General features: G+C 36.0%; 6 protein-coding genes across 6 annotated transcripts; 2 read left to right on the top strand and 4 right to left on the bottom strand.

Moving 5' to 3' along the window:
- Nucleotides 1–357: 357 nt before the first annotated feature.
- On the bottom strand, nt 358–1224 carry MONOS_6569 (uncharacterized protein; the record flags this gene model as incomplete). Its single annotated transcript, XM_067876809.1, has 1 exon — nt 358–1224. One exon carries the CDS (start codon nt 1222–1224, stop codon nt 358–360), a length of 867 nt encoding a protein of 288 aa, XP_067720486.1.
- A 3921-nt stretch (nt 1225–5145) lies between these two features.
- Nucleotides 5146–12134, bottom strand: MONOS_6570 (uncharacterized protein; the record flags this gene model as incomplete). Its single annotated transcript, XM_067876811.1, has 2 exons — nt 10913–12134; nt 5146–10783 (listed from the first exon to the last, which is right to left on the bottom strand). The coding sequence occupies exons 1-2, from the start codon at nt 12091–12093 to the stop codon at nt 5146–5148; spliced, it is 6819 nt and encodes a 2272-aa protein (XP_067720485.1). The 5' UTR covers nt 12094–12134.
- Nucleotides 12135–14614: 2480 nt separating this feature from the next.
- Nucleotides 14615–17532, bottom strand: MONOS_6571 (putative Heat shock protein 90). The gene has a single exon (XM_067876812.1). It carries the CDS (start codon nt 17350–17352, stop codon nt 15139–15141), a length of 2214 nt encoding a protein of 737 aa, XP_067720484.1. The 5' UTR covers nt 17353–17532; the 3' UTR covers nt 14615–15138.
- A 1988-nt stretch (nt 17533–19520) lies between these two features.
- On the top strand, nt 19521–22617 carry MONOS_6572 (putative Interferon-related developmental regulator (IFRD)). Its single transcript, XM_067876813.1, has 2 exons — nt 19521–19798; nt 19876–22617. Exons 1-2 carry the CDS (start codon nt 19559–19561, stop codon nt 22291–22293), a joined length of 2658 nt encoding a protein of 885 aa, XP_067720483.1. The 5' UTR covers nt 19521–19558; the 3' UTR covers nt 22294–22617.
- A 101-nt stretch (nt 22618–22718) lies between these two features.
- On the top strand, nt 22719–24355 carry MONOS_18207 (uncharacterized protein). Its single transcript, XM_067871204.1, has 4 exons — nt 22719–22753; nt 22866–22893; nt 22957–23462; nt 23515–24355. Exons 1-4 carry the CDS (start codon nt 22727–22729, stop codon nt 24253–24255), a joined length of 1302 nt encoding a protein of 433 aa, XP_067720482.1. The 5' UTR covers nt 22719–22726; the 3' UTR covers nt 24256–24355.
- A 679-nt stretch (nt 24356–25034) lies between these two features.
- MONOS_18206 (uncharacterized protein) lies at nt 25035–25797 on the bottom strand (the record flags this gene model as incomplete). The annotated part of the gene is made up of 2 exons (XM_067871203.1): nt 25035–25672; nt 25758–25797. 2 exons carry the CDS (start codon nt 25795–25797, stop codon nt 25035–25037), a joined length of 678 nt encoding a protein of 225 aa, XP_067720481.1.
- Between the last annotated feature and the right edge of the window lie 419 nt (nt 25798–26216).

The raw sequence follows: 26216 nt of genomic DNA, 5'->3' as shown, positions 1-26216 counted from the left end.
CAAATTCAAACTCTCTTTTGATGAACAGCATCCACTGCACGCAAACACCAATAGATTCATCGAGCAAAATGCTTCATTCTCTAATAAAAAATGATATTCAAGCAGAGGAGACCTCAGTGACAGAGGCTGAAAACATAATGATGTCTCATCCCGCTCATTTTCTGAACTCAGAAATGCTCTCTACAGTTCCTGCGACACTACAACAATCAAAAATAGCACAGAAATAAAGACGAAGACGAAGACGAAGACGAAGACGAAGACGAAGACGAAGAGGCGGAAGCAGATTCGCTATTAATAGATGTGAGTGACAAAAGTGTAATTGATGTGACCAGAAGAGGGTTCATCATCTCTCGCTTTCTATCCCTCGCTCAGCCTGCTCTTCGATGAAGCTCTGCAGACTCGTTTTGAACACCCCGCTGATCGAAAACACCACTCAGCTGAACACAACTGTCTGTGTGATTCCGTTTTGATGGTCGCTATTTGTGTCTTCATGTGCAGCTCATTCAAAATCATCATCTGTTGCTGATGCTGTTGATGTTGTTGCTGTAACATCTGTTGTTGTTGTTGTTGTTGTTGTTGTTGTTGAGCCATTTCAGTAGCATCCCCTTCTCTCTGGTTGAGCATCGATGGCGCATGCTGACACCTGCTAAGTGGAAGCCGGTTGGCTGACGAGGTGTTGGTGTTCTGACTCTGCGAATGCTGCTGCTGCAGACTGGCCGATGAAGCAGAAGGCGAAGCGTGTGCACTTCCGCTCGTCTCTGAGAACGGAGACGTCACAGACGCCTGCGAAAGCCTCAGCGGCGGTACTGAAATGCGCAGAGTGGCTGGCTTGTTCCGCTTCCCACTTGGCTGTGCCTTCCTCTGTACTGCAGATGAAGCCGCTGCTGCTGACTGATCGTGTGCATCTGATGAGGCAGACGCATCAGAAACAGGATGTGGGTGTGCATCGCCCTCCCAGCCGAAGATGCTCAGACTCAACGAAACGAGTGAGTTTTTCTCAGATATCACTGATGGCGTGGGGGACGCTGCTGACTCGCTTTGTCTGAGGGTGCCATCCACATACAGCCACTGGTCAGACACCGACGGGTCGAACGCAGTGAAAGGCGGGGAGTTCGGTGTGAGCGGCGAACAAGGCTGTGATCGGTGGGATTTGTGTGGGCGTATTGTCTTGATTGTTCCGTTCTTGTCTGGCAATTCTTCTTCGTTTCCACACATTTCACTCATTTTCTCTGATGTGCACACTGAATAAGAAGAACTCTGCTTTGACAATATCGATAATACAAAATATAGCGTTGTGATGTGATTTGAAGAAGACCTGCATGTGGAAGGAGATAACGAAGAAAAAAGAAATGAATGTTATCACAATAAATTGACTGTTCTTCAACGACGTTGAGGAGGAATGATAGAAAAAGTTGGCATTCGCTTATCGATGCTCATGATGCAGATGACAATGCAGCCTCAATGCATTCTCCGATGCTCAAGGCACAAAATTCAATGACTCAGCACAAACATAGAAACTGAGCGAAACAACAACTTTGTTGAAAAACAAACGATGAAAACAAAAACCATCAAATTCTCTTTCATCGGCTGTGGCATCGAAGAAAACAAACTTCGAATGATAATCACATTGCTTGTTAAAAATAGCTGTCCTTTCGAAGAATGATATTCAGATGTGGTTGGCCTGAATGTTTTTCGACTGCAAGCAAATACTCGATTATTGGATGTCTCGTAGTTGGAGTTTCTCCACTCTTTTGAAGCAAAAGTGGAATCAGAAATAGAATTTCGTCGCTTTCCATGTCTGCCTGGTGCAGTCCGAAAAACAGGAAAACCTTACAAATATAACTGATATTTTGGGGTTCTCCTTTTTTCCATTGAATTCTTGCCTTTTTTCACAATAAATGTCCAGCTTTCCATATGGCCATTTGATTTCCAATTCCAAAAATACCACAAACTGCTTCACTGAATTATATTCCAAATTCTATACAATATTGTGCAGATTTTGTTCTTCACAGAATTCCATCCAGAAATCTTCATTCAACAAAACATCAGTTGAATTTGATTTCATCTCTTGTTCCAAATAAAAATCATGTATCTTCCGTAACTTCATTTGATTCCCAATGTCTATAAAATATTCGGTTCTGTTCTCATCGTGTTGCTCCACAAAGCGGAGATTGGCCATTTCAACAATAATTCGGATTTCTGGACTCTGGAGAGGATACAGACGGAAATATCTTCACAACTTATAGAACTATAAAATTCACATACATTATGTCTTTTTGTGTTATTGATGAAATTGTTGCATTCCCCTTGGCTATCCAATTAACAAAAATCATCAGGCAGAATTCCAATAATATTGCATTGCCTCGTTTCTTGTTGTCACACAGGAAATAATATTCTTAGTTCTACAGGCAATGTTCACTCACGGTATTTTCATTCTGTGAATGGATAATTCCAGTTCTTTCGAATCTGATGATCATAGAATCCATTACAAAAAAGATTCTTATTTATAAATCAATTTTCTGAATGTTTGAAATTTTTGAATATGCTCATGGTTGCCAGGTTATCGATTTAAAATTTCATTTATATTATAATTTTTTTGAATAAACTGTTAATTTTCAAATAAAATGCACTTATTCACCAAATCTTTGATTCAAAAAATAAAAAGGATGAAACCAAGAAGAAATAAAATTAAATGACAAATAGTATCATTATAAATCACAATTTAGTGCTAGAATCAATTTTTCAAAAATACCATAATTTTATTCCATTTTCATAATTTGATCTTTTTTATGATATCAAAAAAGATCACCCAAATATATTTTTTTTAATTTGTGTGGTTATTTTCGAAATCATACATTTTTTCGGGGTATTGATTTTTAAAAGATTGTTTGTCAATGGGATGTGTTTTATTGTTCAGATGATAAAATTATCATAACTGTTTCAAAAACAAATGTTATTTCCGAATCAAAGATAAAAATATCTTTAATAATCCTTTTCACTTTTCAGTGTTCATTGGTTAATATTCAAGGCAAATTTTCGAACCTAAATTTTTGATTGAAGAAATATGATATCAAAAATAATCACCCATATTTGTTCATGTAACTCAAACCCAGCTGCAATTTCCATTTCCTCTTGAACTTTCATGTTATCCTTTTTCCTTTATACAGTATTTATTTGATTTAACATACATATAGAAAGCAATTTTGATTGGAAAAAGAAGCTTTGAAAAACGCATCATTCGCAAAAATCAACAAGAAACTGTTCATTCTTTTCTGCTTTTTTTCTCTTTATCTTCGTTCATCTTCTTTTGACTTCTTTTATCCAACTTTGTATTTGCAAAGCCATCTGTTCATGCTCCTCTTTTCATTCAAAATACAAAACTCTCTTCAACAAACAAAAATTATCTCTCGCTGATGTTTTATTTTCTTTATTCATTATGTCAACATTAGAGAACAGTTCTGTTGTGAGTTCATTTTCTGAATTCTTCTTCATCCATCTCTTTCATGAGTGTATCCATCGCTTTAATTTTTTGTCTCTGTTCAAATTCTGCGCAACATTTTGTCTCAGATAACAAAACTTTCAAAAAACTTAAAGAAAAAAATACGATCACATAGTATGAATATTCATCAATAACTTCAAACCATTTCATTTCTCAATGGCGTCACCTCCTAAATTGCAAAATGAATTAAGAAGTTATAAAAACAATACCATAAAAAAACTTGAATGTTGTTTTTTAATATGTCGAATGGCGAACATTTGCAAATATAAAAGCTTGCATGTTTTATGAATAATCAATTTTTATTCGGTTCTTTTATGTTTTGGAATAACAAACAGTTCATTGAAAAGAATTGTTTGTTTTAATTTTCATTTTTTTAATTATGGATTTTTTGATAATAAGTTGTCTTTTCTTTAAAAATGTTTATTCTTTGATAATTGATATAACTATTCCATATAATTCAAGTATTTTTGATTTCAATCAATAATATATATATATATATATATGGGACAAAATATTTGACTTCAGGCATTTTCATTGAAAAATTATGAACTTTTCATTGACTTTTTTTTATCAAAAATTTGAAAAAAATTGGTTTGTTTTTTGATATACGTGAAATTATGGAAAATTTGATGCTTTGATTTCAACGATGCATGTTTAGGATATTATAATCAAATTTATTTTGTAATCTGAGTGAGTTAAACAATGTTATAAGTGAAGCTATTTTTTTGTGCTTAGTGCAAAAAAAGCTTGAAAATCTGTATTTTCCCTCGAAAAAAAAAAAAAAAAAAAAAAAAAAAAAAAAAGTAAAAAAAAATAAAATAAAATAAAATAAAATAAATTGGTATGCTTAACAAGATCTTTAATAACAAAATCATCTGAGTCTGATTTCTGTTAAATCACAAAATCATTCCATACAGGAGGTTCTTAAATGTTTGATAATATTTGAATATTATTTGTTATGCTTCAATTTTGATGAGAAATATTTAATGTTTTAAAAAAAATATTCTAAATAACTTCATTATTCAAGCTGCATTGGTGTTGGGTGATGAAAAACACTGAATCAATAAAAAATAGATGTTTAAAAAACGTAAAGTTGGAAAAAAAAAATGAAAATGGTTTGATTTACACAAGAAGATGTCTACAAATACATATCGGCTAAACAATCGAAAAATAAGAATTGCAATTCAACAAAAACTCCATTTATAAAGACATTCTTAAAGGTGCTGGCAAATCAATCAAAAGAATATATGAGAAACAACTGAAAATAACTACTCATGTATAAAAATCAATCAAATGAAACAAACAATCAAAAAGGGAAATACATACACAAATGCTTGAAAAACGAAAAAATAAATGAAAAATAAGACAAGCGGAAACAGTTGTTCGGTGAGTGAATGAATTCAGTGAAATTATACAAACAAATTACAAGCAGGTGGTGAATGTGAGTGTGTGAAAAATGAAATAAAAATAAAATTCAACAAAAACAAAAAATAAAATTAAGCAAAACAAAATAAATAAATAAAATTAAAAACTCGAAAACAACGATTTCCAGACTTCTTTTAAATAATCTTTCTTTGACAAACTTTTTCTCAAAAAATTTCTTTTCATTCACCTTTCTCATTTCATTCATCAATTCAAAGCCATCTTCATTCCTCAACATTTGTGCATTCACTCTTTGCTTCCAAAATGATAATCTTTCCGCTCTTGTTGATAGTATATTGACTGGATCTCATGCTCGTCACATCAATCGCATCTGACATCGTTATCATCGCGGTGCCTTTCGGAAAACGCTGAATAAACTCTCTTTTCAGACTCGTCAGCGAAGGTCTTTCTGATGGTTCTACCAACAGACACTCATTCACCACCTTTTCAAGGCTCGACTGCTCTTCCCCCATCTTCGGCCTCTCTCCATTCACAATCTTCTGTCCAGCAACTTCGGCTTCGTATTCCCCAAACGGAATCTCCAGTGTCACACACTCCCACAGCATCATCCCAATCGAGAATGAAACTGATTCCTTTGTTGCCTCCATTTTCTTGTTCAACAGCAGTTCTGGTGCCTTCCATCTCAAACACTCTTTTTTGAAGTCATCCTCATCCTCAAATGCAGATGAGGGCAGAGAGTCATCGTCATCATCATCATCAGTTGCAGATGTCTCAACTGTTGATGAAGAGATGGAGGATGAATCAGAATCATCAGATAAAAGCAAATCTGAATGCAAAACAATGCAGATCACCACGTGCTCAGAGAAAAGAATAATGTGTGGGCTGAGATTGGCAAGAGAAGATAATCCATTTTCCATTTCATCAAATGAGTGAAGAGCGAGATTGGCCACCCAGAATAGAATCTGAGCTGCTGTCTGTTCTCTTTCCTGAAGACTCCCAATCGCCATTTCTTTCTTCTCATTCCTTCCATGCAATAACATGAACAGAGAATCCCTCAGATCCACAATCAGCTTCTCATGTGGAGACGAGCAGGCCATTGCATCCACCAGATTCGACATCGACGAGGTGGTTGGGAATAGATCTTCCCCACGAACAAATGTTGAATCTGAATCTATTGTTGAAGTGGATGACATGGATGGTGATGGTGTTCTCTTCCTTGTCTCTTCTTCTTCTTTCTCTTCAACCTTCTCCAGCATCCATTCAGGAATCTTGTCTGAATTTCTCCCCAAAATGTATTCAGTTGATCCACTTTCAGCCAAAAGATGCTCTGATGACTCTGAATGCCCCAAACTTTTCTCATACACTCTCTTCTTTATTCTTTCTTCATTCTTCTTCTCTGCCTCTTTCTCTGCTCTCTTACATTGCTCCTCTGGTGACATCTCCATCGTGACCATCTCAAACGCCTTCGGATCCTTTTTGATATTGTCTTCCACAATCTCCTCCAATTCTTCTGTTCTTCTCTTTTGCTTTCTCCATCGAATGGCAAGAACAATCGATACGATGAAAACAACTAAAAATAGCTCAATTAATATCACAATAATGATAAGTGCCCATGAAAATTTTCCTTTTTTATCTCCTTCCACAACCTTTTCATCATCTTTTGTATTTGTTTCACTTGCATTCTTTAGGATAAATGAATTTGTTGATGAAGGGGATTCTGCATTCCCAAACAAAATATACGCACTCACTTCTATTTCATCTTCACAGATGCTGATGAGATCCTTTGCCACACTCCCTTCAACTTCTCTTTCTGACAAGAATCCACTTGAATCAAAATCATTATGTTCAATCTCTTTCTCTTCTCCCTTCCTCTTCACAACTGAGAATGACAGGTTGCATGGAACAAGAAGCAATCCTTTGAATGTCAGTTTCATTCTGTCTGTCTCTTCTTTTGTTTCTACATTCTCCAACACAGGAATGAAGAATGATGAATCCCTTTCTGAAGCAATTCCCTCAAGACTGCATCCATCATTCAACATCCAAAGAGAAGTATTTCTTTCCCATCCATCTCCTCCTTTCAAACTCATCACATTCAATGTTCCTGAATCTGAACAGATAATATTTCTTCTCAGCGATGGATATTCTTCAATGAAAGGATTGTTGTTTTCAAATCTTCCATCACTAACAGTCAATGCCCCTCCACTCATTGTTATTCCACCATCTGGTGAATTCGTAATTGTTGTGTCTTTCATCATCACAGAGCTCTTCACAACATCCACAATAGACCCATCCCATCTGCACATCTCTTCCCCTTCATTCAAATATTGTTCATTTCTTTCCTTTGAATTCCCATTAAAAATGCAACTGTCCATTTTCACATCTGTGCAATTCTCCAGTTTTATCAATTTTCCTTTTGCGGTGTTTGAACTGACTCCACCAATTGTGCAATTTGTCAACTCAATTGTCGTTTTCATTGATAAGCAAGATATCAATGATTCTTCATTTCCCTCAACTGTGATATTTTCTGAATGAAACTTTTCCATGTTTAATTGTCCACACTCATTAATATCTATCAAAGAAGTTTTAATTGTTGAATTGGATATTGTTAATAAATAAATAACTGAAGGAAGTGGCGATGAGAGAAATAATGCAGATTCATGAAGAATGAGATTTGAAATTGTGCATTCATCAAGTTGTAATTCTCCCTTTGCTATATTTATAATGTGAAAGGGAATGTTTGAAAAACCTGTGTTTCCTTCTCCAGCCGATTGTTTTGAAGAAAACAAACAATTCACAATTTCAAGAATTCCTCCTTCTGGTGATATCAATGATTCATGATGAGAGATGAAATTCGAATCAAACACAAAGTTCACTCTCAGAAATGAGACTGTTCCAGTTGTTATCACCAATGACTCTCTTGCTCTTGAAATCTCTGATTCCACTTCTACTTCACAATTTTCTCTTCTCTTCGAATTTAAACTCATCTCCTTCAGATTTATCTCTTCCTCAATTACACTCTTGGTGTCAACATACAATAGACTCACATATTCAGATGTCAGATGCACCAGCCCATGCTCAATTGAATCACATGGAAGAGCATTTGTTCCACATTGTCTGTCATTCGATCCAACCGCACTGCTCACAACAATTGTGTCACTCTGATGAATTGTCACAAATCCAATCAGATTCGTATCGGTTTGATGATCGCATTCATCTCTTCCATATATCGCATTTATTCGTGAATAATGATTCTCTCGAAGATCAAACTGAAACTGACTTTCATTGATTTGAGATGTTATGTTGTAACATTCAATGAAAATATCGTTCCCCACTCTTGCCTCGTTGTCTCTGAACTTCATCCCCACAAATGTGAAATTCAAATCTCCTTGTTCCTTTGTTGCCAAATACACTCCTCCTCCTCTCCCAGTGTTGTTGTTACAGCTGCAATGACTGATTGTTGAGTCAATCATCTTCATTGATTCTGATGCACCCAATGTGAAGAATATAGCTCCTCCTTTTTCACTTGTTTCTGCTTTGTCTTCTGTGATGTTGCTCTCATTCACAACCAAACAAATCCTTTTCTCACTCTTTGAATCCAAAATGCTCGCTCCATTGTCACTTCTCTTCACGCCTGAAAATGATGATTTCTCAATCTTGAGACTTATTCCTTCTTCTCCTCCTTCATTTTTCTTTGTTGTTGATTCAGTTCCTTTGATCGATAAAAAACATCCTCCACTTTCATTCAACGATTTCACATTAACATTCACAAAATGGCAAGTAATTCCATCATCGTGAATAACAAAAATGCTATTTCCGACATTGCACGATTCCATCGACAAATCATTCACTTCCACACTGCCTCCAATCACATCCACAAATACACCATCAAATCCATTGTTCACTCCTGCTTCTGAATGGAATGAACATCCAGTTATCGCCAATTCTCCATTTTTGTTTGAAATAATTGTTTTGGATGAGTTCTCAAATTCAGATGTTAATCGGAGCTGGATATTTGTCAATTCAAGATGTATATCATTCACTATGAAATATTCTAGTTGACTTCCAATCGCCTTTTCAAAATTCAATGTTGCTTTTGTTTCTTCATCTCCCATCTTCACACTTTTTTTAATCTGATAATTGGACATGTTGAATGAATCTCGAATAATTGTTGATCCTTCAATTTGAATTGTTTTCATTCCAGTTCCAATTTCCATGTTTTCCATCCCTTTCCACATTGTGAAGCATGGCTCTTCTTCACTTCCACAACGCGCCACATCAAATCCACTCGATGAAACAAATATCTCAGTTGAGCTGTATGGAATCAGAAACATGAACAAATCCTTTTCTTGATGATAGTCATCACTTCCAACAAACAGAGTTTTATCATCCTTCATTGAGGAATAATCAAACTTGAATGACTCATTTGTGACTGTTTTGTTCAGATCAGATGCTGAAATGAACATGTTTTTCCCATGTTCTGCTTCATTTCTGTTAAATATAAGAGTATTACCCAACTCATACAATGCATTTGAATCAGCCAGATGAAGCATCACCCCTCCTCCACATCCACTGCTCTTGCACTGACTGAATGTTGTTGTCCCTCCGCTGTGCGATGTTGAATCTCCAATAAGAACCTTGCTTTTTGAAGAGACAAATTCAATCTTTATCCCTCCTCCATTCCCGTTCTCGCATTCACATTCTTCCATCGTTGTGTTCCACACCACAAATGTCTCACTTCCCTTCACACTTTTTGCCATCACAACTCCATCTCCTCCTGTTCGATTCACATTTCGAATTGTTAAATTTCCCAGCAAACTTTCTCCATTTGACGATCCTGCTGATGATGGCTCAGTAAAAAGAGGCTGTGATATTTTCAAATTTTCAATCTCCACATCAATAATCGTTAGCTGCTTCAGTGTCACTTCAAATGCTGATGACGAGATTCCACTCCCTCCTGATGTCGAAGAGTTGATCAAAACATCCTCCAGCGAAAGAGTCCCGCTCCCCACAGACACCGCAAACACACTCGGCGATAGGCTTCCTGTTGCGTTGTGATCGATCCCCACATGCCCCACCTCCAGTTGGCCAGAAGATATGCTAAACAGCGTTGTTGCAGGTGAAGACAGAGAATTCGTCCCAATCACACTCGCTGTCTTCCCTCTCCCAACAACAGAAATCTTCTTTTCCCCAACACTGATTGTCTTCTCTTCGCTCACATGCCTCCCACCCAGCAACGTGATTGTCGAGCTCAGCTGCGCCATGCTCGAACTCACTGCATGCCCCACTGTCTTGCACGGAGCAGACTCACTCATCCCACACAGATTGCTCGCATCATCCCCACCCACCCCAACATACCGATTCTTCATCCCTTCCTTCAACCACTCCTTCTTTTCTGTATGCTGATAATACCAACTTCCTGATTGTAAATATTCACAGCACACCCTATAATTATCGCTATTCATCGTATACGATTCATAGAACGGATTATTCGATGAAAAGAGATTGTATTGATCTATAAAAAATACATCATGTCCATATGGAGTGGAAGTGGTTGTGCATCTGCAATCGTGGAAGAAGAGAAAATAACAATAATGATTGTAACTTGGGGCTGTTGATTGATGTGGATGAAAATACAATCCTCCACCTCTTTCTGTTGCGTTGCACGAGATAAACTGCATGCTCCGCATCTTGAATGCAGTTGGAACATGATAACAATACATACCTCCGCCATTTGAACCTGTCAGAAAACATGAAGAGAATAAGCACTCTAACACGCAAGAGCTCTCCCCTTTCCCATTTTCTGTTCCAATACATCCTATTCCAGAAGCATTAAAATGATCAAGAAGAAGTCCTCCTCCATAATAATATGCTTTGCAATTCTTAAATTCACAGCCACTGATCCTGGTACACGAAGTTATATAACAAGCATACATTCCTCCTCCATTATTTTTTGATGAAACACATCCATTAAATGAGTTGTTTTCGATTTTGATAGAATTTATTGAAACACACAAAATTCCTCCACCACACCAATATGCATAGCAGTCATTGAACGAGCAATATTTCACTGAAAGCGTTCCTGATGTCTTGTTACACATATTAATCGCCCCTCCACTCGATATCCCATCTTCGTAAGAACCACTTGACCCAGTTGTACTTGACCCATTCCACTCACACCAAGTGAATGTATTCGCTCCATCGTCTGCTATCTGCTGTCTCGCTGGCTTCGACGGATTCCCTTCACTCCCGCTGATTGCAACATTCTGAGTGCGATAGCATCCGACAAATGAGGTGTTTGAAGCATCCAGGGAAGATGAGGGGCTGTTCAGCGAATGGACAATGCATCCATCATACACATCCCACACCGATGAAAATGTGCATCCACTCATCAGAAATGCTGATTGGCTCAACCATTCGACTCGATGTGTTGTTTTCAATTGATTTGTGGAGATGTTGAAGAATTCCAATTGGGAAAGACACACAAAGTGCGATGAGATGAATGGGGCTGAAGACACACAAAATGATGAGAAATGAGAAGAACAAACAGAAACATAACATTTCTCTGGAATCTCTCCTTCAATTGCTTTTGAAGAGAAAAGTGGAGGAAATACCTGTTCAGTCAAAGTTGAGGTTGAAGACGATCTGAGTGAAATGTTGGTGAATAATCCACAGCTCCCACACAAATCAAAGGGTGATGTCTCTCTCTCAACTCCAATCACACAACCACTCACCTCAACAAAACTTCCATCCGATGCCCTGAGCACACTCTCCCCACCAATTTCCATCAATCCCAATGAATTCAGTTTCATTGATGAATTGACCCCAACAACACTTCCCTCAACCCCACTCCCACCACACACACCCTCCTTTCCCCACATTTTCCACTCATGATAAAAACTCCATTTTTGAACTTTCCCGATCCCTCTTCTTTCTTCATTCCATTGTTTTGAGGATTTCTTCATCATTCTCTCTTGTCTTTCTGTCTCTCTCATCCCTTTTTCTTTTCCTTCAATATGTACATTTAACAAAATGCCATTTCCATATTTGCTATTTTCAGCCTTCTCTGGCCATATGTCTTCAGGATAATCACATTTTCCTTCTTTCGCTGATTTCTCTCTAAATACTGCCCCATCACTTGTAGCACCCTTGCACTCGCACCCCACACCAATTATCCATGCGCAATAAAATATTCCTGACAGCACCAATACCATGCCTCTCTAAAAAATTACTTTTCTTTTCTCTATTGCAAACTAATATGGGTTCGTTATCAAAAATTACTTCAACTTTAAATGAAAATCATTTTATTTTTCATGATAAATATTTTCATTTGATGTTTTCATATTTCATTTTTGATCCAAAGAATAATAGTGAATGATTCATCCATTTTTGTTGATTTTATGATATTTCAGCCATCATTCTCCATCCAGCGATGTCTGCCTCTGAGATGGAACAACATATGATTTGGAGCATATATTTATGTTGCCTGTATTTTCGTGAGAAATGGCATCTGGGAAAGAAATGAATGATGTAAAGACTGAGGAAAACAGATGAATGGAAGAGGTGCGAGCGATGGAAGTTTTGCGATTCTGCACCACATATAAATGTATGTCTTTTGGTGGAATTTTTGTGATATTTTTATTTGAAGAGATTTTCGATGTTTTGAAAGAAATGATTGTTTTTGCCTCGATTGGCTGAAATGAACACTTTTGGCAAAAGGGATGGGATGCATGAAACAAGGTTATACGAGCATTTTGGTTGGGTTTTTGAGGTGATTTTTTGCAGAAAGAGATGGAATTTCAGTTCAAGAGAAAAAGACCAAAATGTGGAATGAGCGAAAATGGACATAAATATTGAAGCAAAGTAGATGCAGGAAGGGATGCAATTTTCAATTGGTATGAGACAAACTCTGTTTTATTCGAATATTTTCATTAAAAAATGAATTTGTTATTTAATTTTTTCAAATGATATGATTTTGGAAGTTATTCGAGAAATGTCTGATGGATTTCTACATACTGGAAGAATTTCTTTTGGATAAAGAGATTGAAAAGGAAAATGAGGAGGAATAATCAGGTTGAAGGCTATTTTTTGATTGGAATGCTATTGAAGAGGAGAACAAACTACAATGATGGTGAAAGTAAAGAATGGAAGATGTAATTGAAACAAGTTTATCATATTCTATTTTTATGGATTATCATTCATCTTCAACATTTTGGAAGAGGAAATGGATTCACGTTCGCTCATCAACTTATTCTCAGAGGTAGCTAAGATATGAAGGAAAGGAAAAGGATTTCTTCTTCTTCATCATCAAACACATCTCAAATATCATCATCCTTCTTGCGCAATCTTCTTCACCATCATATGCTGCTCAGAAATGGTGCAAAGGGAATGTTTATCCTGAGAACAATAGAAAATTAAAGTCATTCCATTTGTGATTGAGCTGCTGAGAAGAGGAAAGAGGAAACAGAAAGAAACAACATTTTTCATCGTGTTGCTTCTCATTGGCAGTTGCACATCAATTCCTTGAGTCCACAGCTATTTGCGATTGTTTTCTTCTTTCATCTGCACTGCTGTTCTTGTTTTGGTGTGTGTACCAATAAATCTTCAATCACACACTCCACAATCATCTTCATCATCCTCGTCCTCATTTACATTAATATCATTATTATCAACATTATCGTGTCATTATCATCATCATGCTCCTCCTCCTCCTCCTCCTCTTCTTCTTTCTCTTCTTCTCAGAGGTTGGCAAAGCCAATGCAATCGGAACATTAATAAGATTTTTTTTTATTCCCAACAGTCTTCACAACAAATCCATCAAATTTTACGAGCACAAATAATTTCGTATCATCTATGTTTATTTGTTTTTGATTGATCAACACAGTGAAATTAAATGGATTTGTTGATAAAACAGTTAAAAAAAAGTGGTGTTCAATTTGAACATGAAATTGAACTGTAGCGTTTTTTCAAAAACAATAACACAATTATTAAATACTTCAAATAAATTCATAATGAATATGTATTCATCAAAAACAAATAATGAAATATATATTTTCCAATCATTTGAACTTTTCAATTTGAATTGTTTTTGATTAGGGTGATTTATAAACCCGAACATTTTTATAAACCCGGTTATTTTTTTTTGTTCATTGAAACAGAATAAATACAACATAAAAATACAAAAAGCAAACTTTTACACGTTTATTTTACTATTTAATGGTAGTTCAAAAATTTTTTTGTTTCAATTTTTGTTTTTGATGAAGATCAAAGGAATTTTTAATTTATTTTTGATCATTTGTTTTGCTTGTTTTTAACCAACTCTCTTTTTCTGTCAATTTTTAGGTATAATGTCATAAAACATACATAACGAAGTATTATTTTTGGATATGTTTTATCTTTTTATCAATTTTTTCTGTTGTTTTTTTCATTTCATCATTTTTGACAAAAAGTGTGAAAAAATGAAAATTATGATCGACACAATATTTTTTCGATATTTTAAGTAATGTACATGAAAAGAAAAATATTTGCACAAAGCATTCACCATGTTAGAATTTTGTGAAATGTTGTTGTTTTCATTACACACATCAATTTTTTCAAATGATAAACATGCTTATTTCATATTAAACAAAACGTAAAATGACTAATTATTAAGAATACCAACACATTATCATCTTTTTTACGTGACATCGTAATAACTAATTCTTTTAATAAAATATTAGCTCGGAAATTTTCATATTTTCTGATTTTTTGTCAAAAATGATGAAATGAGAAAAACAATAGAAAAAATAAGAAAAAGCAAAAAATATTTTGAATAATAAAACTTCATTATGTTTGTTTTATGACCTTGTAATTGAAAATAAACAAAAAAAGAGAGTTGCTTAAAAATGAGCAAAACAAATGATCAAAAATAAATTAAAAATTCCTCAGATCTTCATCAAAGACTAAAATTGAAACAAAAAAATTTTTGTACTACCATAAAATAGAAAATAAACATATAGAAGTTTGCTTTTTGTATTTTTATGTTGTATTTATTCTGTTTCAATGAACAAAAAAAAATAACCGGGTTTATAAAAATGTTCGGGTTTATAAATCACCCTAATTAATTTCAAAAAAGCGATTATTGCTTCTCAAATGTTTCATTGCGAATGTTAATGAAATGAGAGAGAAACTTATGTGAAGAATAAATCTCTTAACAAAAAAATTAGTTTCAATTATTATAAACCAATAATCATATATATAATAAAAAAACTTTAGATAATCTAGTCAACTTGTTCCATTTCTCCTGGCTCAGCAGAAGCATCAGCTTCCAACGGTGGAAGGTCAGATGCATCTGATGAATCGCTTGTATCATCAATTGAAAGACCAAGCTTTATCATTCTGTGAATGCGAGAGGCAAATGATGATGAGTCTTCAAGTGAAAATCCAGATTGAAGCAATGCAGTCTCATAAAGCATCATAACAAGATCCTTCAATGTGGCATCTGCTGGATTGTCGCATTTCTTTCTCAATTCAGCCATAATTGGATGATCTGGATTGATTTCCATGATTTTCTTTGATGCCATGTATGAGAATGAAGAAGCATCACGCAATGCTTGAGCCTTCATGATTCTTTCCATGTTAGCAGACCAGCCGTATTCGTTGGTCACAAGAACACATGGTGAATCAACAACACGTGAGGAAATTGTGACTTTCTCGACTTTTTCTCCAAGGATGTCCTTCATAACTTTGCACAAGTTTTCGTTGGCAGCTGCCATTTCCTCTCTTCTCTTTTTCTCTTCTTCGGTCTCTTCAATTTCCAATCCTTCTTTTGTAACGCAAACAAGTTTCTTTCCTTCGTAGTCCTTTAGTTGTTGAACTGAGTACTCATCAATTGGATCAACCATGAACAAAACTTCCAAGTCTTTTCTCTTCAATCTCTCCAAGAATGGGGAATCGCGGACAGCTTCCTTTGATTCTCCTGTGATGTAGTAAATGTTCTTCTGCTCTGGCTTCATTCTTGCAACATAGTCTTTCAATGAAATAAGCTCATCAGGAGATTTTGTTGAGCAGTATCTCAGCAATTCAGCCAATTTAGCTCTGTTGTCAGCGTCTTCGTGAATACCCAATTTAATGTTCTTGGAGAAGGCTTCATAGAATTTCTGATAATCTTCCTTGTTCTCAGCAATATCATTGAACATTTCAATGCATTTCTTGACAATGTTTTTCTTGATTACTTTCATGATCTTGTTTTGTTGGAGTGTTTCACGAGAAATGTTCAATGGAAGATCTTCTGAATCAACGACACCACGAATAAAGCCAAGATATTCAGGAATCAAATCATCGCAGTTCTCCATAATCAAGACACGGCGCACATACAACTTGATGTTTGTATTCTTCTTCTTTGTTTCGAACATATCAAATGGAGCACGACGTGGAGTGAAGAGAACAGCGCGGAATTCCAATGATCCTTCGAAGAAGAAATGCTTGACAGCAAGATGATCTTCCCAATCGTTTGAGATGCTCTTATAGAATGCTGCATATTCTTCTTTTGTGATTTCCTCTGGCTTGCGCATCCAAATTGCTTTCATCTTGTTGATTTGTTCATATTCATGAACAACCTCCTTGATCTTTCTTGTTTTCTTTTCCTTTGGCTTTTGCTCTTCTTCAACTTTTGGTTCTTCATCGTCTTTCTTTTCTTCCTCGCCTTCTTTCTTCTCTTCTTCTCCTTCCTTTTTCTCCTCTCCTTCTTTCTTTTCTTCCTCACCTTCCTTCTTTTCCTCTTCTTTCTTCTCTTCCTCCTCCTCTTCTTCTTCGACTTCTTTTTCCACTGTCTTTTCGACTTGGAGTGAAATTGGATATGCAATAAATTCTGAGTGTTTCTTGACAAGCTCCTTCAATTTTCTTTCTTCCAAGTAGTCCAACATATCATCTTTCAAGAAAAGAGAGATACGAGTTCCACGAGGAATTCTTTCTCCTTCTTTGTCTTCGCGAATTGAGAATGAATCACCAGCAGCACTTTCCCAAACAAGTTGGACATCATCGTGATGTTTTGTTGTCACCATCACATTCTGTGCAACAAGATATGCTGAGTAGAAACCGACACCAAACTGTCCGATCATAGACACATCTGCACCAGCTTGGATGGCTTCCATGAATGCCTTTGTTCCAGAGCTTGCAATTGTACCCAAATTGTTGACGAGATCAGATTCGGTCATACCAATACCAGTATCGCAAATGTGAAGGACTTTGTTGACCTTATCCGGAATAAGACGGATTTCAAATCTTGGTTCCTCTTCCAACAATGATTTATCTGTGAGGCTCTGATAACGAACTTTATCCAAAGCATCAGATGCATTTGAAATAAGTTCCCGAAGGAAAATATCCTTATTTGAATAGAATGTGTTGATGATCAAGCTCAACAACTGGTTGATCTCTGCACGGAACTTGTAGTTCTTGGCATCAACTGGAACTTCAGGTTTTTCTTCAGTCGACATAGATTATCAAAGATTAATTCTATCACAGTTTGATCTTATTATTCCTCGCAAAACAAAAAACCTTAATATTAATAATAAAGAAAACGATCATTTTTGTTCCATCACAAGAAAAATTGTTATAAAAACAATTTTTTATTCAATAAAAGAAAATTTCAAAAAAGAAAATTACAGAAAAAAAAACCTGAAAATGAAAAATCTGAATAGAATAAACAAATTGAATTATTCAACTTAAACAAAAAAATAATACTTTTAAAATTTCATTGTAAGATTCATTTTCAAATTTCTCCCAGATATTGGTGGAAAATAAGAAACAACAACTGAAGAAAATTTGTGAAGAATCATTGAAATTCAACCCAATTTGACAAATTTCATTCAAAGCATCAGAAACAACTTTTACAAAATCATAAACAATTGCACAAAATAATGATATTTCACTTTTATTGTTCCAAAAAAATCACAATGATCCTATCTTCAACATTAAATATTCACCAAATGTTTGAAAGGATTTCTGATCAAGAACACAAGATTTTCATCAAAAATTTATGTTTCATAAAAGCGTAAAATTTTATCTTCATATCCTTCTTCCTCAAATGAATCGTAAACATCTCTTTCCCCATTCTTCAATTTCATTTCATCATTTTGTTCATCGTTTTCTTTATCGTTTTCTTCTTCACAATTTCCTTTTCTTTCATCACCTCTTCTTTCATTCAATTTTCCAGAAAGAATGGAAAAGAAATGCAATATATTTTTCGTTCTATCTCCTTTCCATCGTGGCTCGATTAACTTCCTCCACAAAAAAAAACCAATTGTGCTCCATTTCTATAAATTATCAAAAAGCTCTTCTCAGATATTTATCATAATCTGAAAAAGTTCAATGCATTAAGTGCGTATTTCTCTGCAATATTCCCTTGTTGCCTTGCACAATCTCGTGATGCTTCCATTTACCAAAAAGACACCATATATTATAAATATCAAAACATCCATTAACCACCTTTTTGTTACACACGCATTTTTTATTTCCATTTTTCCCTTTCTCTTCCAATCCACACATCTCGATATCCCTTTCAATTCTCTTGTTGCTTCTCTTTCAAAATGATTCAAACTTCCATCGATGAAAAATCTGTTCATAAAGATTTCCCAAGCAGATTGAAACCCCATCTGTGAACGATTTCCATGCTCCTGATGATATTTGATGATTTCTTTGATTTTATTCAAAAACTATTGTTGCTACACATCCTTGTTAAACACAAGTTAGATATTTTAATAATACCAAAAAGAAAACAGAAATATCCAAACACACAATTCACCAACATAACTCAAAGTTAGCAAAGCTATTTCAACTTCTTTTTGCACCTCCTCGTTTTCCTCCTTGTGCGAAGCAACTTCTAAAAGACAACGTACGCAAATTGGAATTATTCCCTCTGAAACATTATCATTCCTCATCATCAGATAACATTCACAAAGATCAGCAAAAAGCCTTTCATTCTTTGCTTCTTTCTTCTTCTCTTCATCAGCAATCATATTTTCATATCTTCTGCTCAACGAAGAATTATCAAAGCACAAATTCCATATCCCTCTCAGTACTTCGTGATACTCCAAATGCTCCAGTAAAAGAATGACGTTTTCAAATGATATTTCATACCTAATAACACTTTGGAAAGAAATTCATAACTTCTACCACAGCAAATTGACATTAATTCTTTTTCACTCATTTCATCCATCAAATCATTAATTTCAACAACTTTCTGAATCTGCTCAGCCAATGAACAACACTTCGGTTGCGAAATTAATTCTTTAAATAACAAATATGAAAAATCAGTTTAAATATTCAGTTGATTGAAGAACATCATAAAACTTTTCTTTCATTTGATTTTTGATCATTTTTTCGCCGAATAACAATAACAATAAAAAAATAACATCTAAAAAAGTTCGAACCTTTCATAAACACAATGAAAATGACAACAAACACAGTTAATTAATTCGCAACTCTAACAAATATATCTTTTGTCTTGAAAAATAGATTCAACATGAACTGATTTTAGATATCATTCTTATAGAATGATGATCAAACAAACAATGAGTCATTCATATTTAAGTCGGTTTTATATATTTTAAAATATTTCGATAATACAACTATTCAACAAACACAAAAATAGAATTAAGGGTTGACATGAATAAGTAATAATTTCGGTTATTAACTGTTGTCATGGGGAAATCAAAAAAGAAGTCTCATAGGCAAGATGAATATGATGAGAAGCAGAATGTTGTTGAGGAAGAATCAGAAGAAGAGGACACTTCAGCTGAGTTTATTGACAATTTATCTGCAAGAAGTGCTGAGAAACGAATGACCGCAATACGTCAATTAAAAGCGTTAGCAAAGCAGAATGGATTATCTGAGGATTTATTATCTTCTTATTTAGAAACAATTATAAACGATTTAATTCAGGTTTTAATGATTTTGATGAAATTTTTTATGTTATTTTGAAATTTTTTATTCAAAAAAATTAATTTTTCATTTATTAGTCAATAAAGCGTGGCGATAATGATGAAGCTGTTTTAGCTTGTCAGACATTTATTGCACTTTCGATCTCCATCGGAGAAAGGATGGACTTTGCTTTAACAGATCTTCTTGAATTGTCAAGATCAATGGAAAGAGATCCAAGACTTGATGTCACTGCTGCATTCATATCGTCTCTTGGACCAATTGCGATATTTACGCAAAGTGATCCTTTGGCTCATGTCAATAAAATCTGCGAATTGTTGATTAGGATTTTATCAAGAAGAATGTCAAAGCTTTGCAAGACCATTGATTTTTCTATGACTCTTGCTGATGAGTCTCAAAATTTGTCAACGTGGGACGACGGAAAACTTGGGGGATTTGGACCAATATCAGGTGAAGAATCCGACAAAGAAAACGAAGAGGAAGAAGAAAGATTAAGCCTCAAACAAGAAGGAGAGGCATTCGCAGAACCAACGAAACAGCAACTGCGCAAAGAAAGACGACGACACAGAAAACAGAGCACTTTACCATTGAACAGCGATGAAGATGATAAAGAGGCGGGATCTGAAACTCCCTCCGCATCCAACACTCCCATCTCACCCGACGTATCTTCGCCCAATGTGAAGACATCTACCCCGTCCTTCATCATCAAGCCCAACGCCACAATCACTTCGATGGCTGCTGCATCGCTGTCTGCACCAAGGGCTCTCGGAATCTCTTCACCAACTGCTTCGTTCCCTGCTCAGACTGGTAATTCTCCTTCTCTTCCGAGCGCCTCAATCACTCAGTCGTCCACACAGCCCCACTCCTCCAGTGCGTTCCCTCCCCCATCGAGTTCCCCTTCCACTCCCATTTTCTTCACCACTTTTGCAGAAAAAGCCGAAGAAGACGAAGACTTCGACGCATACCGTTTCTCCTCATCATCTGCTTCTTCTGGCGGCTTATCAGTGAAAAAAGCGCTTCCTCCACCATCATCCTCCCCCGTGCACCACTACGCACTCCCTTCCAGTGCTTCATCTCCAGTAACACTGGCAGTTCCCACGCAGAACGAGAACTCGCCGCGTTCAGTGGTTGTGCATGCAGCGCTTGCTGTGATGTCGTTCATTCTGTCGTCGCTGGGCGTGCACATCCTGCAGCCGAAGATGCGCATGTCCACTTTTGAGATCTCCGCGCGCTATTTGTGCGACGCGTCGATGGACGTGCGGAACGCGGCGGCGAAGCTTGTTGCCTTGTTCTACGAGAAGGACGACCAGATCAGCGCGGTGGGGAAGATTGTGGCGAAGGAAGACGAAAAAGTGGATGTGGACACGGGGATAAAAGTGAAGACATCTGGGTTTGGGAAGTCAACTACACCGACGATGCTGTCCAGCTCAGAGACTGCATCACCGAAGAGAGGGGAGAAGAAAGGAGGATATGAGGAGGAGGAGGAGGAAGAAGAAGATGATGATGACAATGATGAAGATGATGATGAAGACAACAAAGAAGAAGACTCAGACGAGTTACCTGAGGAAAGGAACACTCCAGTCTCCACAACCTCCACTCACTCAAAAGTATCTTCATCTGCATCTCCTTCCTTTGCTGTTCTCTCTCCCACATCGCCTGTTGTGTTTGCAGCACATCCACTGTCTGACCGCAGCCCCGCTATGAGAGGCGCCAGCAAGTCTCCCCAGCAGAAGCTGCTGAAGTCGCAGCAGAAGAACATCTGTGTGTGGATCCTGAGTGCACTGCGTGCGTTGCTGCGGGAGTCGACGAAGCAGAAATCGAAGAAGGACAAAGCCGAGCAGAGGAGGACGCTGAGAGAGGTGCTGGAGACGGTGGAGAACGGGGCAGCGCCAGAGACAGCAGTGGCGATTGGGCCGACGCAGAAGATAACGCTGTCGTCGTGGATGCTGCTGATCAGGTATGATTTCCTGGCGATGGTGCTGGGGGACACGCTGCATCTGCAGATAAGAGACAACGAGCAGATACAGGAGTGCCTGAACCTGGACAGCTATGGCGGGGTGCTGGGGGGAAAGGGAAGAGGCGGGGGAAGAGACGGGAAGCAGAAGAGGGAGATTGTCGGGGCAAGCTCGTTAGAGGCGAAAGGGAGGAGTATGAACAGGCATAAGGAGAGGGATAAGAGAAGGCAATATGCAGAGGAGTTCTATCATGAAGAATTTGATGTCGATGTTGGAGAGTCGGTGGTTTTGGAGAAGAAGCAGGAGAAGCAGGAGAAGAAGCAGAAGGAGAGGGCATCCAACACTTCATGGAGATTTAGAGAGGAAGAGGAAGAGGAAGAGGAAGAAGAGGAAGAGATCGAAGAAGAGAATACAGATGAAGAGGAGAACACAGAAGATGACGCAGATAAGAAAAGAGGGAAAAAAGGTGGAAACAGGAAAGATAGGGGAACGAAAAAATCTGATTCGGACAAGAAAACGAGAAAAGGTGGAAAAAGAAAGTAAAGCAAATGAGGTGAGAGTTAAAAAAAAAATGGATGATCAAATCACAATATTTATTCATTTTTTGATTTTTTTGAATTTTGAGTTATATTTTTGGGTGAAAAACCAATGTTTGAATTATAGCAATTGTTAAAAAGCATCCAATAAATGTTGGCTCTGGCATTTCTTTCTTTTTTCCCACTTTTATTAAACTTTTAGGTAAAAATTTTGTTTTTTTAAAGTGAAACATCTCATGCAAATTTTTAACAAAACAACAAATCTTCTTTCTATAACAAGGAAAGTTAATAATTGAAGATGTACAAAAACAGACACACATATTAAAGAAAACGCATTATTTTTTTAACATAAAGGGTGAGGTCGATGAAATGTTTGCGTTAATAGAATTGGAATTTAATATTTAGTGCACTTATAAATAATATTTATAACAGCTGAAAAAATGAAAATTCGTTGGGAAATCATTGAAGTATGCTTAATTCAGAAATATCTTCTTTTCAAAGTTTTTTCACATTTCATTTGACAAACTCAATTTTCAAAATATTAACATTTGAAAATAACGAAACGCAAACTATATCCAGAAGATGCCATTGACAAACAAATTTTGGAGCATGCCCATCTCTTTCCAATTATCTTTTTCATGTTTCAATGTTATTTCTACTTTTTTTTCAGAAACATTTCTGGAACTGGAAGATTGCATAACAACGGTCCAGGAACAGAAAATTGAGGAATTGAACGAGTTGGTAAACTCAATGAATGAAAAGGAGCTGAAATACATTTACGTTAAAGAATTGTTTTGGAGAGTGGATAGAATGATTCGCGAAGAGAAAATGACATTGGAAAATGCAATTTTATTGCTGAAGCAAGTGGGATATTGGAAAGTGCTGAAGATAAAGGATGTTAAAAATCATACAGGACGACATCTGCGTGAAAGATTGAAACACATGATTTACGAAGAAGAGAAAAAAGAAGAAAAGAATGAAAAAAAATTGATTGATCTTTGTGAATGCTTTCAATTGATTTCAGATAAAAATTGGGCTGCAAATCAAAATTCCCTGCTTATATCGATTTTCATAACCTGCCTTCTAAAAGTTGCGTTGAAGAAAGAGATTAACGAGGAAACGCAAAAAGAAGTAGAACTGGCTTTGCTGGCTTTGGGTGATATTGATGCTAATACAGTGTGTTTATATTTCTTCTGTTGAATATTTAATTCACTCTTTGCTTCAAAAGAAAGCAAACAAAGAACAATATTTGGACGAAATTACAGAAATCATTGAATATCATCAGGAACATCACAACTTGACCCGCCTGGCTTATCAATCTGCTTGGGGATTTCTTGTGGACATAAATGATCCCAGCAGCGAACTGACATACAAAATTACCAATAAACTGCATTTTGCGAGGGAAGCGACAAAAGAATTGGATGAACTATGGAAATGTGCTGATGGGAAGGAAAAGGAAAATGATTTAAAGAACTCAAAACATACGTGTATTATAGAAAGATGGGGCGAAACAATTCATTCTTTTTTAGAAAAGCATCGAGATTGCAGTGAAACGACTGAACACTTGCTTTTAACTGTTTTCAAACAGATGAGAGCAACGAGGGATAATTACAGAGATATTTTTCAGAAATACATCATAGCATTTAAAATACTTTTTCAAAAAGGAAGATATGATGCACGCACATTGTTGAAAGGAGGAGCAGTTGAGTATTTTTTGGAGGAAACATATCGACAAACTCCAGATCACGTAATGTGCATTTATATATTCCGATTTTTTGAATACATATTCGAACAATTGAACAAAAAAGCGACTGAAGGAAGCGATGATATGGAAAGGAAGATAATAAAAAGAGAAATACAGGAAAAGCTAGAAAAAGAAGGTTTCAACGACGCAATTACTACCCATTATTCAACAGTCGTCAATACATTTTATTACTATTTTTTCGAAATAGCCATTCAAAATTGGTGAAGATTGACAAATTTTCGTGTTCGCTGTTCGATTCATTTCTGTTTTTATTTAATAAAAGTCTTTATTTTTTTTCTCCGTATTATTTGCATTTAACGAAAAAATAACCAATGATAATTCAAAGCAAGAGTGTTTATGTTCAAAACAATACATCTGTGCTTTTAATGATCCGAAAATAAAAACGAAAATATCTAGATTTTTAACTCTTTGTCACACAAATGTCAGAAGATGAGAAGCTTATGCATATTTTATTTTTTTTAAAAAAAGGATGAATTTTCATTTGAGCAAAAACAGTTATTCGCTTTCAAAGCAAATAGATAAAAACATTATTCAAAACAAACTCATAATCTCTTTGCAGTGTTAACTTCATTCAAATTACAATAAAGCTCATCAGCATTCCTCAATCAACGCAAAAGGATTAAAAAAAAACCTCAACAGCAAGCAAAATTTTAAAAACATGTAAAAATACGTAAAAAAAGAAAGAAAAAGAAAAAGAAAAAGAAAAAGAAAAAGAAAAGAAAAAGAAAAGAAAAAGAAAAAGAAAAAGAAAAAGAAAAAGAAAAAAAAAGAAAAAGAAAAAGAAAAAGAAAAAGAAAAAGAAAAAGAAAAAGAAAAAGAAAAAGAAAAAGAAAAAGAAAAAGAAAAAGAAAAAGAAAAAGAAAAAGAAAAAGAAAAAGAAAAGAAAGAATGAGTGAGCATATCCATACAACAACAGGGCAATTTTATTTATCTGAAGAATTCGAAGAATTCGACTCAGATGCAGTTTTTTTGACTGAAGCTTTTTACACCTTCAGATCATTACCTTCTGGCAATGCATAGAACCCCTTTCGCAACTCCATCGTTGACTCTATCGAACGAGTACAAATCCACTCTATCGAAACATTCAGATTCAATTTTGACACAATCACTGATGTTCCCTCATTCCTTCTTTCATCTTTCTCTGCAAATCCATGCAGTTTTTCATTCCGTGGATGGTCAGGAAGCCCAAATTGCTTTCGCAGCCACAAAAACCGCTCAACGCAAAAGGCGAATTCATTTTTGCTTAGTTCCCACTTCACGCTCCTCAAAAAGTCCTCAGCATTGCGCCTGCTCAAGAAGCACCCGCTGAACGCTACACACACCACGAAGAGCACGGCCATGCAGTCGAAAGAGATCAGAAACACCCAGAAATGGAGATGGAGTATTCCATCGAGCTTGAGGGGGAGCAGAAGCAGAAAAGGGAACACGAGAATGCAAAAGACCACCACAAGCAGATACGCAAATGCATCGCCAATTCCTCCGGTTCCCCGGGCATTTCTGCTCCTTTCTCTGGTGTTAATGTAGATTGGAGTAGTAATCAGTGCGATGCTTGATGTGAGGAAAAGAAAGATATGCCACCATTTCAATGATGATGAAATTTGCTCCAAATGGAAGAAATGTGCTGATAAATCAAGACAGAAATAGTAAATATGACAGTTAATGAAGAAATAATGATAACTCATCGAAAGCAATGAAAATATGCAAACCATCTGCCTTCAATATCGAAAGGACAAAAAATAACACCATAAGCACGGATGCAATAGAATTGCACAATTGAGTGTCAAAATAGAAATTTCGAATACGCACACGAAGATCCAATTGCTTCAAATTTGAAAACAATATCACTGAAAAAATAATATACGGGAAAATAAACAGTGTCATTGGAGCACGCTTCCAAAAGAAGTCAAAGTAAAGAACAGGAAGCGTTGCTGAAACATAAACCAACAGAGTCCTAAAAACGAGACTATTTCGATTCACAATGGAATGATGGAGGGAAAATGTGAAAATCAGAGCGCCCATCATCAAAGCAGAAAACGTTAAGGTTTCTTTGAACGAATTTATTCCAATATTTGAGTCAGATCGAATCCGATAAGCCAATTCGCAATTTCTAGAGAAACTAATCAATCCAATCACAAGCAAAACTGTTGCAATAATTTGCAAGAAGG

The sequence above is a fragment of the Monocercomonoides exilis genome (genome assembly GCF_001643675.1).
Source record: "Monocercomonoides exilis strain PA203 chromosome Unknown scaffold53-602328, whole genome shotgun sequence".
Taxonomy (NCBI): Eukaryota; Preaxostyla; order Oxymonadida; family Polymastigidae; genus Monocercomonoides; species Monocercomonoides exilis.
The sequence above is the reverse complement of the archived record's forward strand: the minus strand, read 5'-3'. Positions and strand labels throughout refer to the sequence as shown.

Bases quoted from the DNA above. Each gene is read 5' to 3' on its own strand.
- MONOS_6571 (XM_067876812.1), bottom strand. From the start codon at position 17,352: ATGTCGACTGAAGAAAAACCTGAAGTTCCAGTTGATGCCAAGAACTAC.
- MONOS_6572 (XM_067876813.1), top strand. From the start codon at position 19,559: ATGGGGAAATCAAAAAAGAAGTCTCATAGGCAAGATGAATATGATGAG. The intron at 19,799-19,875 runs GTTTTAATGATT...TTCATTTATTAG, and splicing joins TTATAAACGATTTAATTCAG to TCAATAAAGCGTGGCGATAA.
- MONOS_18207 (XM_067871204.1), top strand. From the start codon at position 22,727: ATGAAAATTCGTTGGGAAATCATTGAA. The intron at 22,894-22,956 runs GCATGCCCATCT...CTTTTTTTTCAG, and splicing joins ATTGACAAACAAATTTTGGA to AAACATTTCTGGAACTGGAA. The intron at 23,463-23,514 runs GTGTGTTTATAT...TTGCTTCAAAAG, and splicing joins GTGATATTGATGCTAATACA to AAAGCAAACAAAGAACAATA.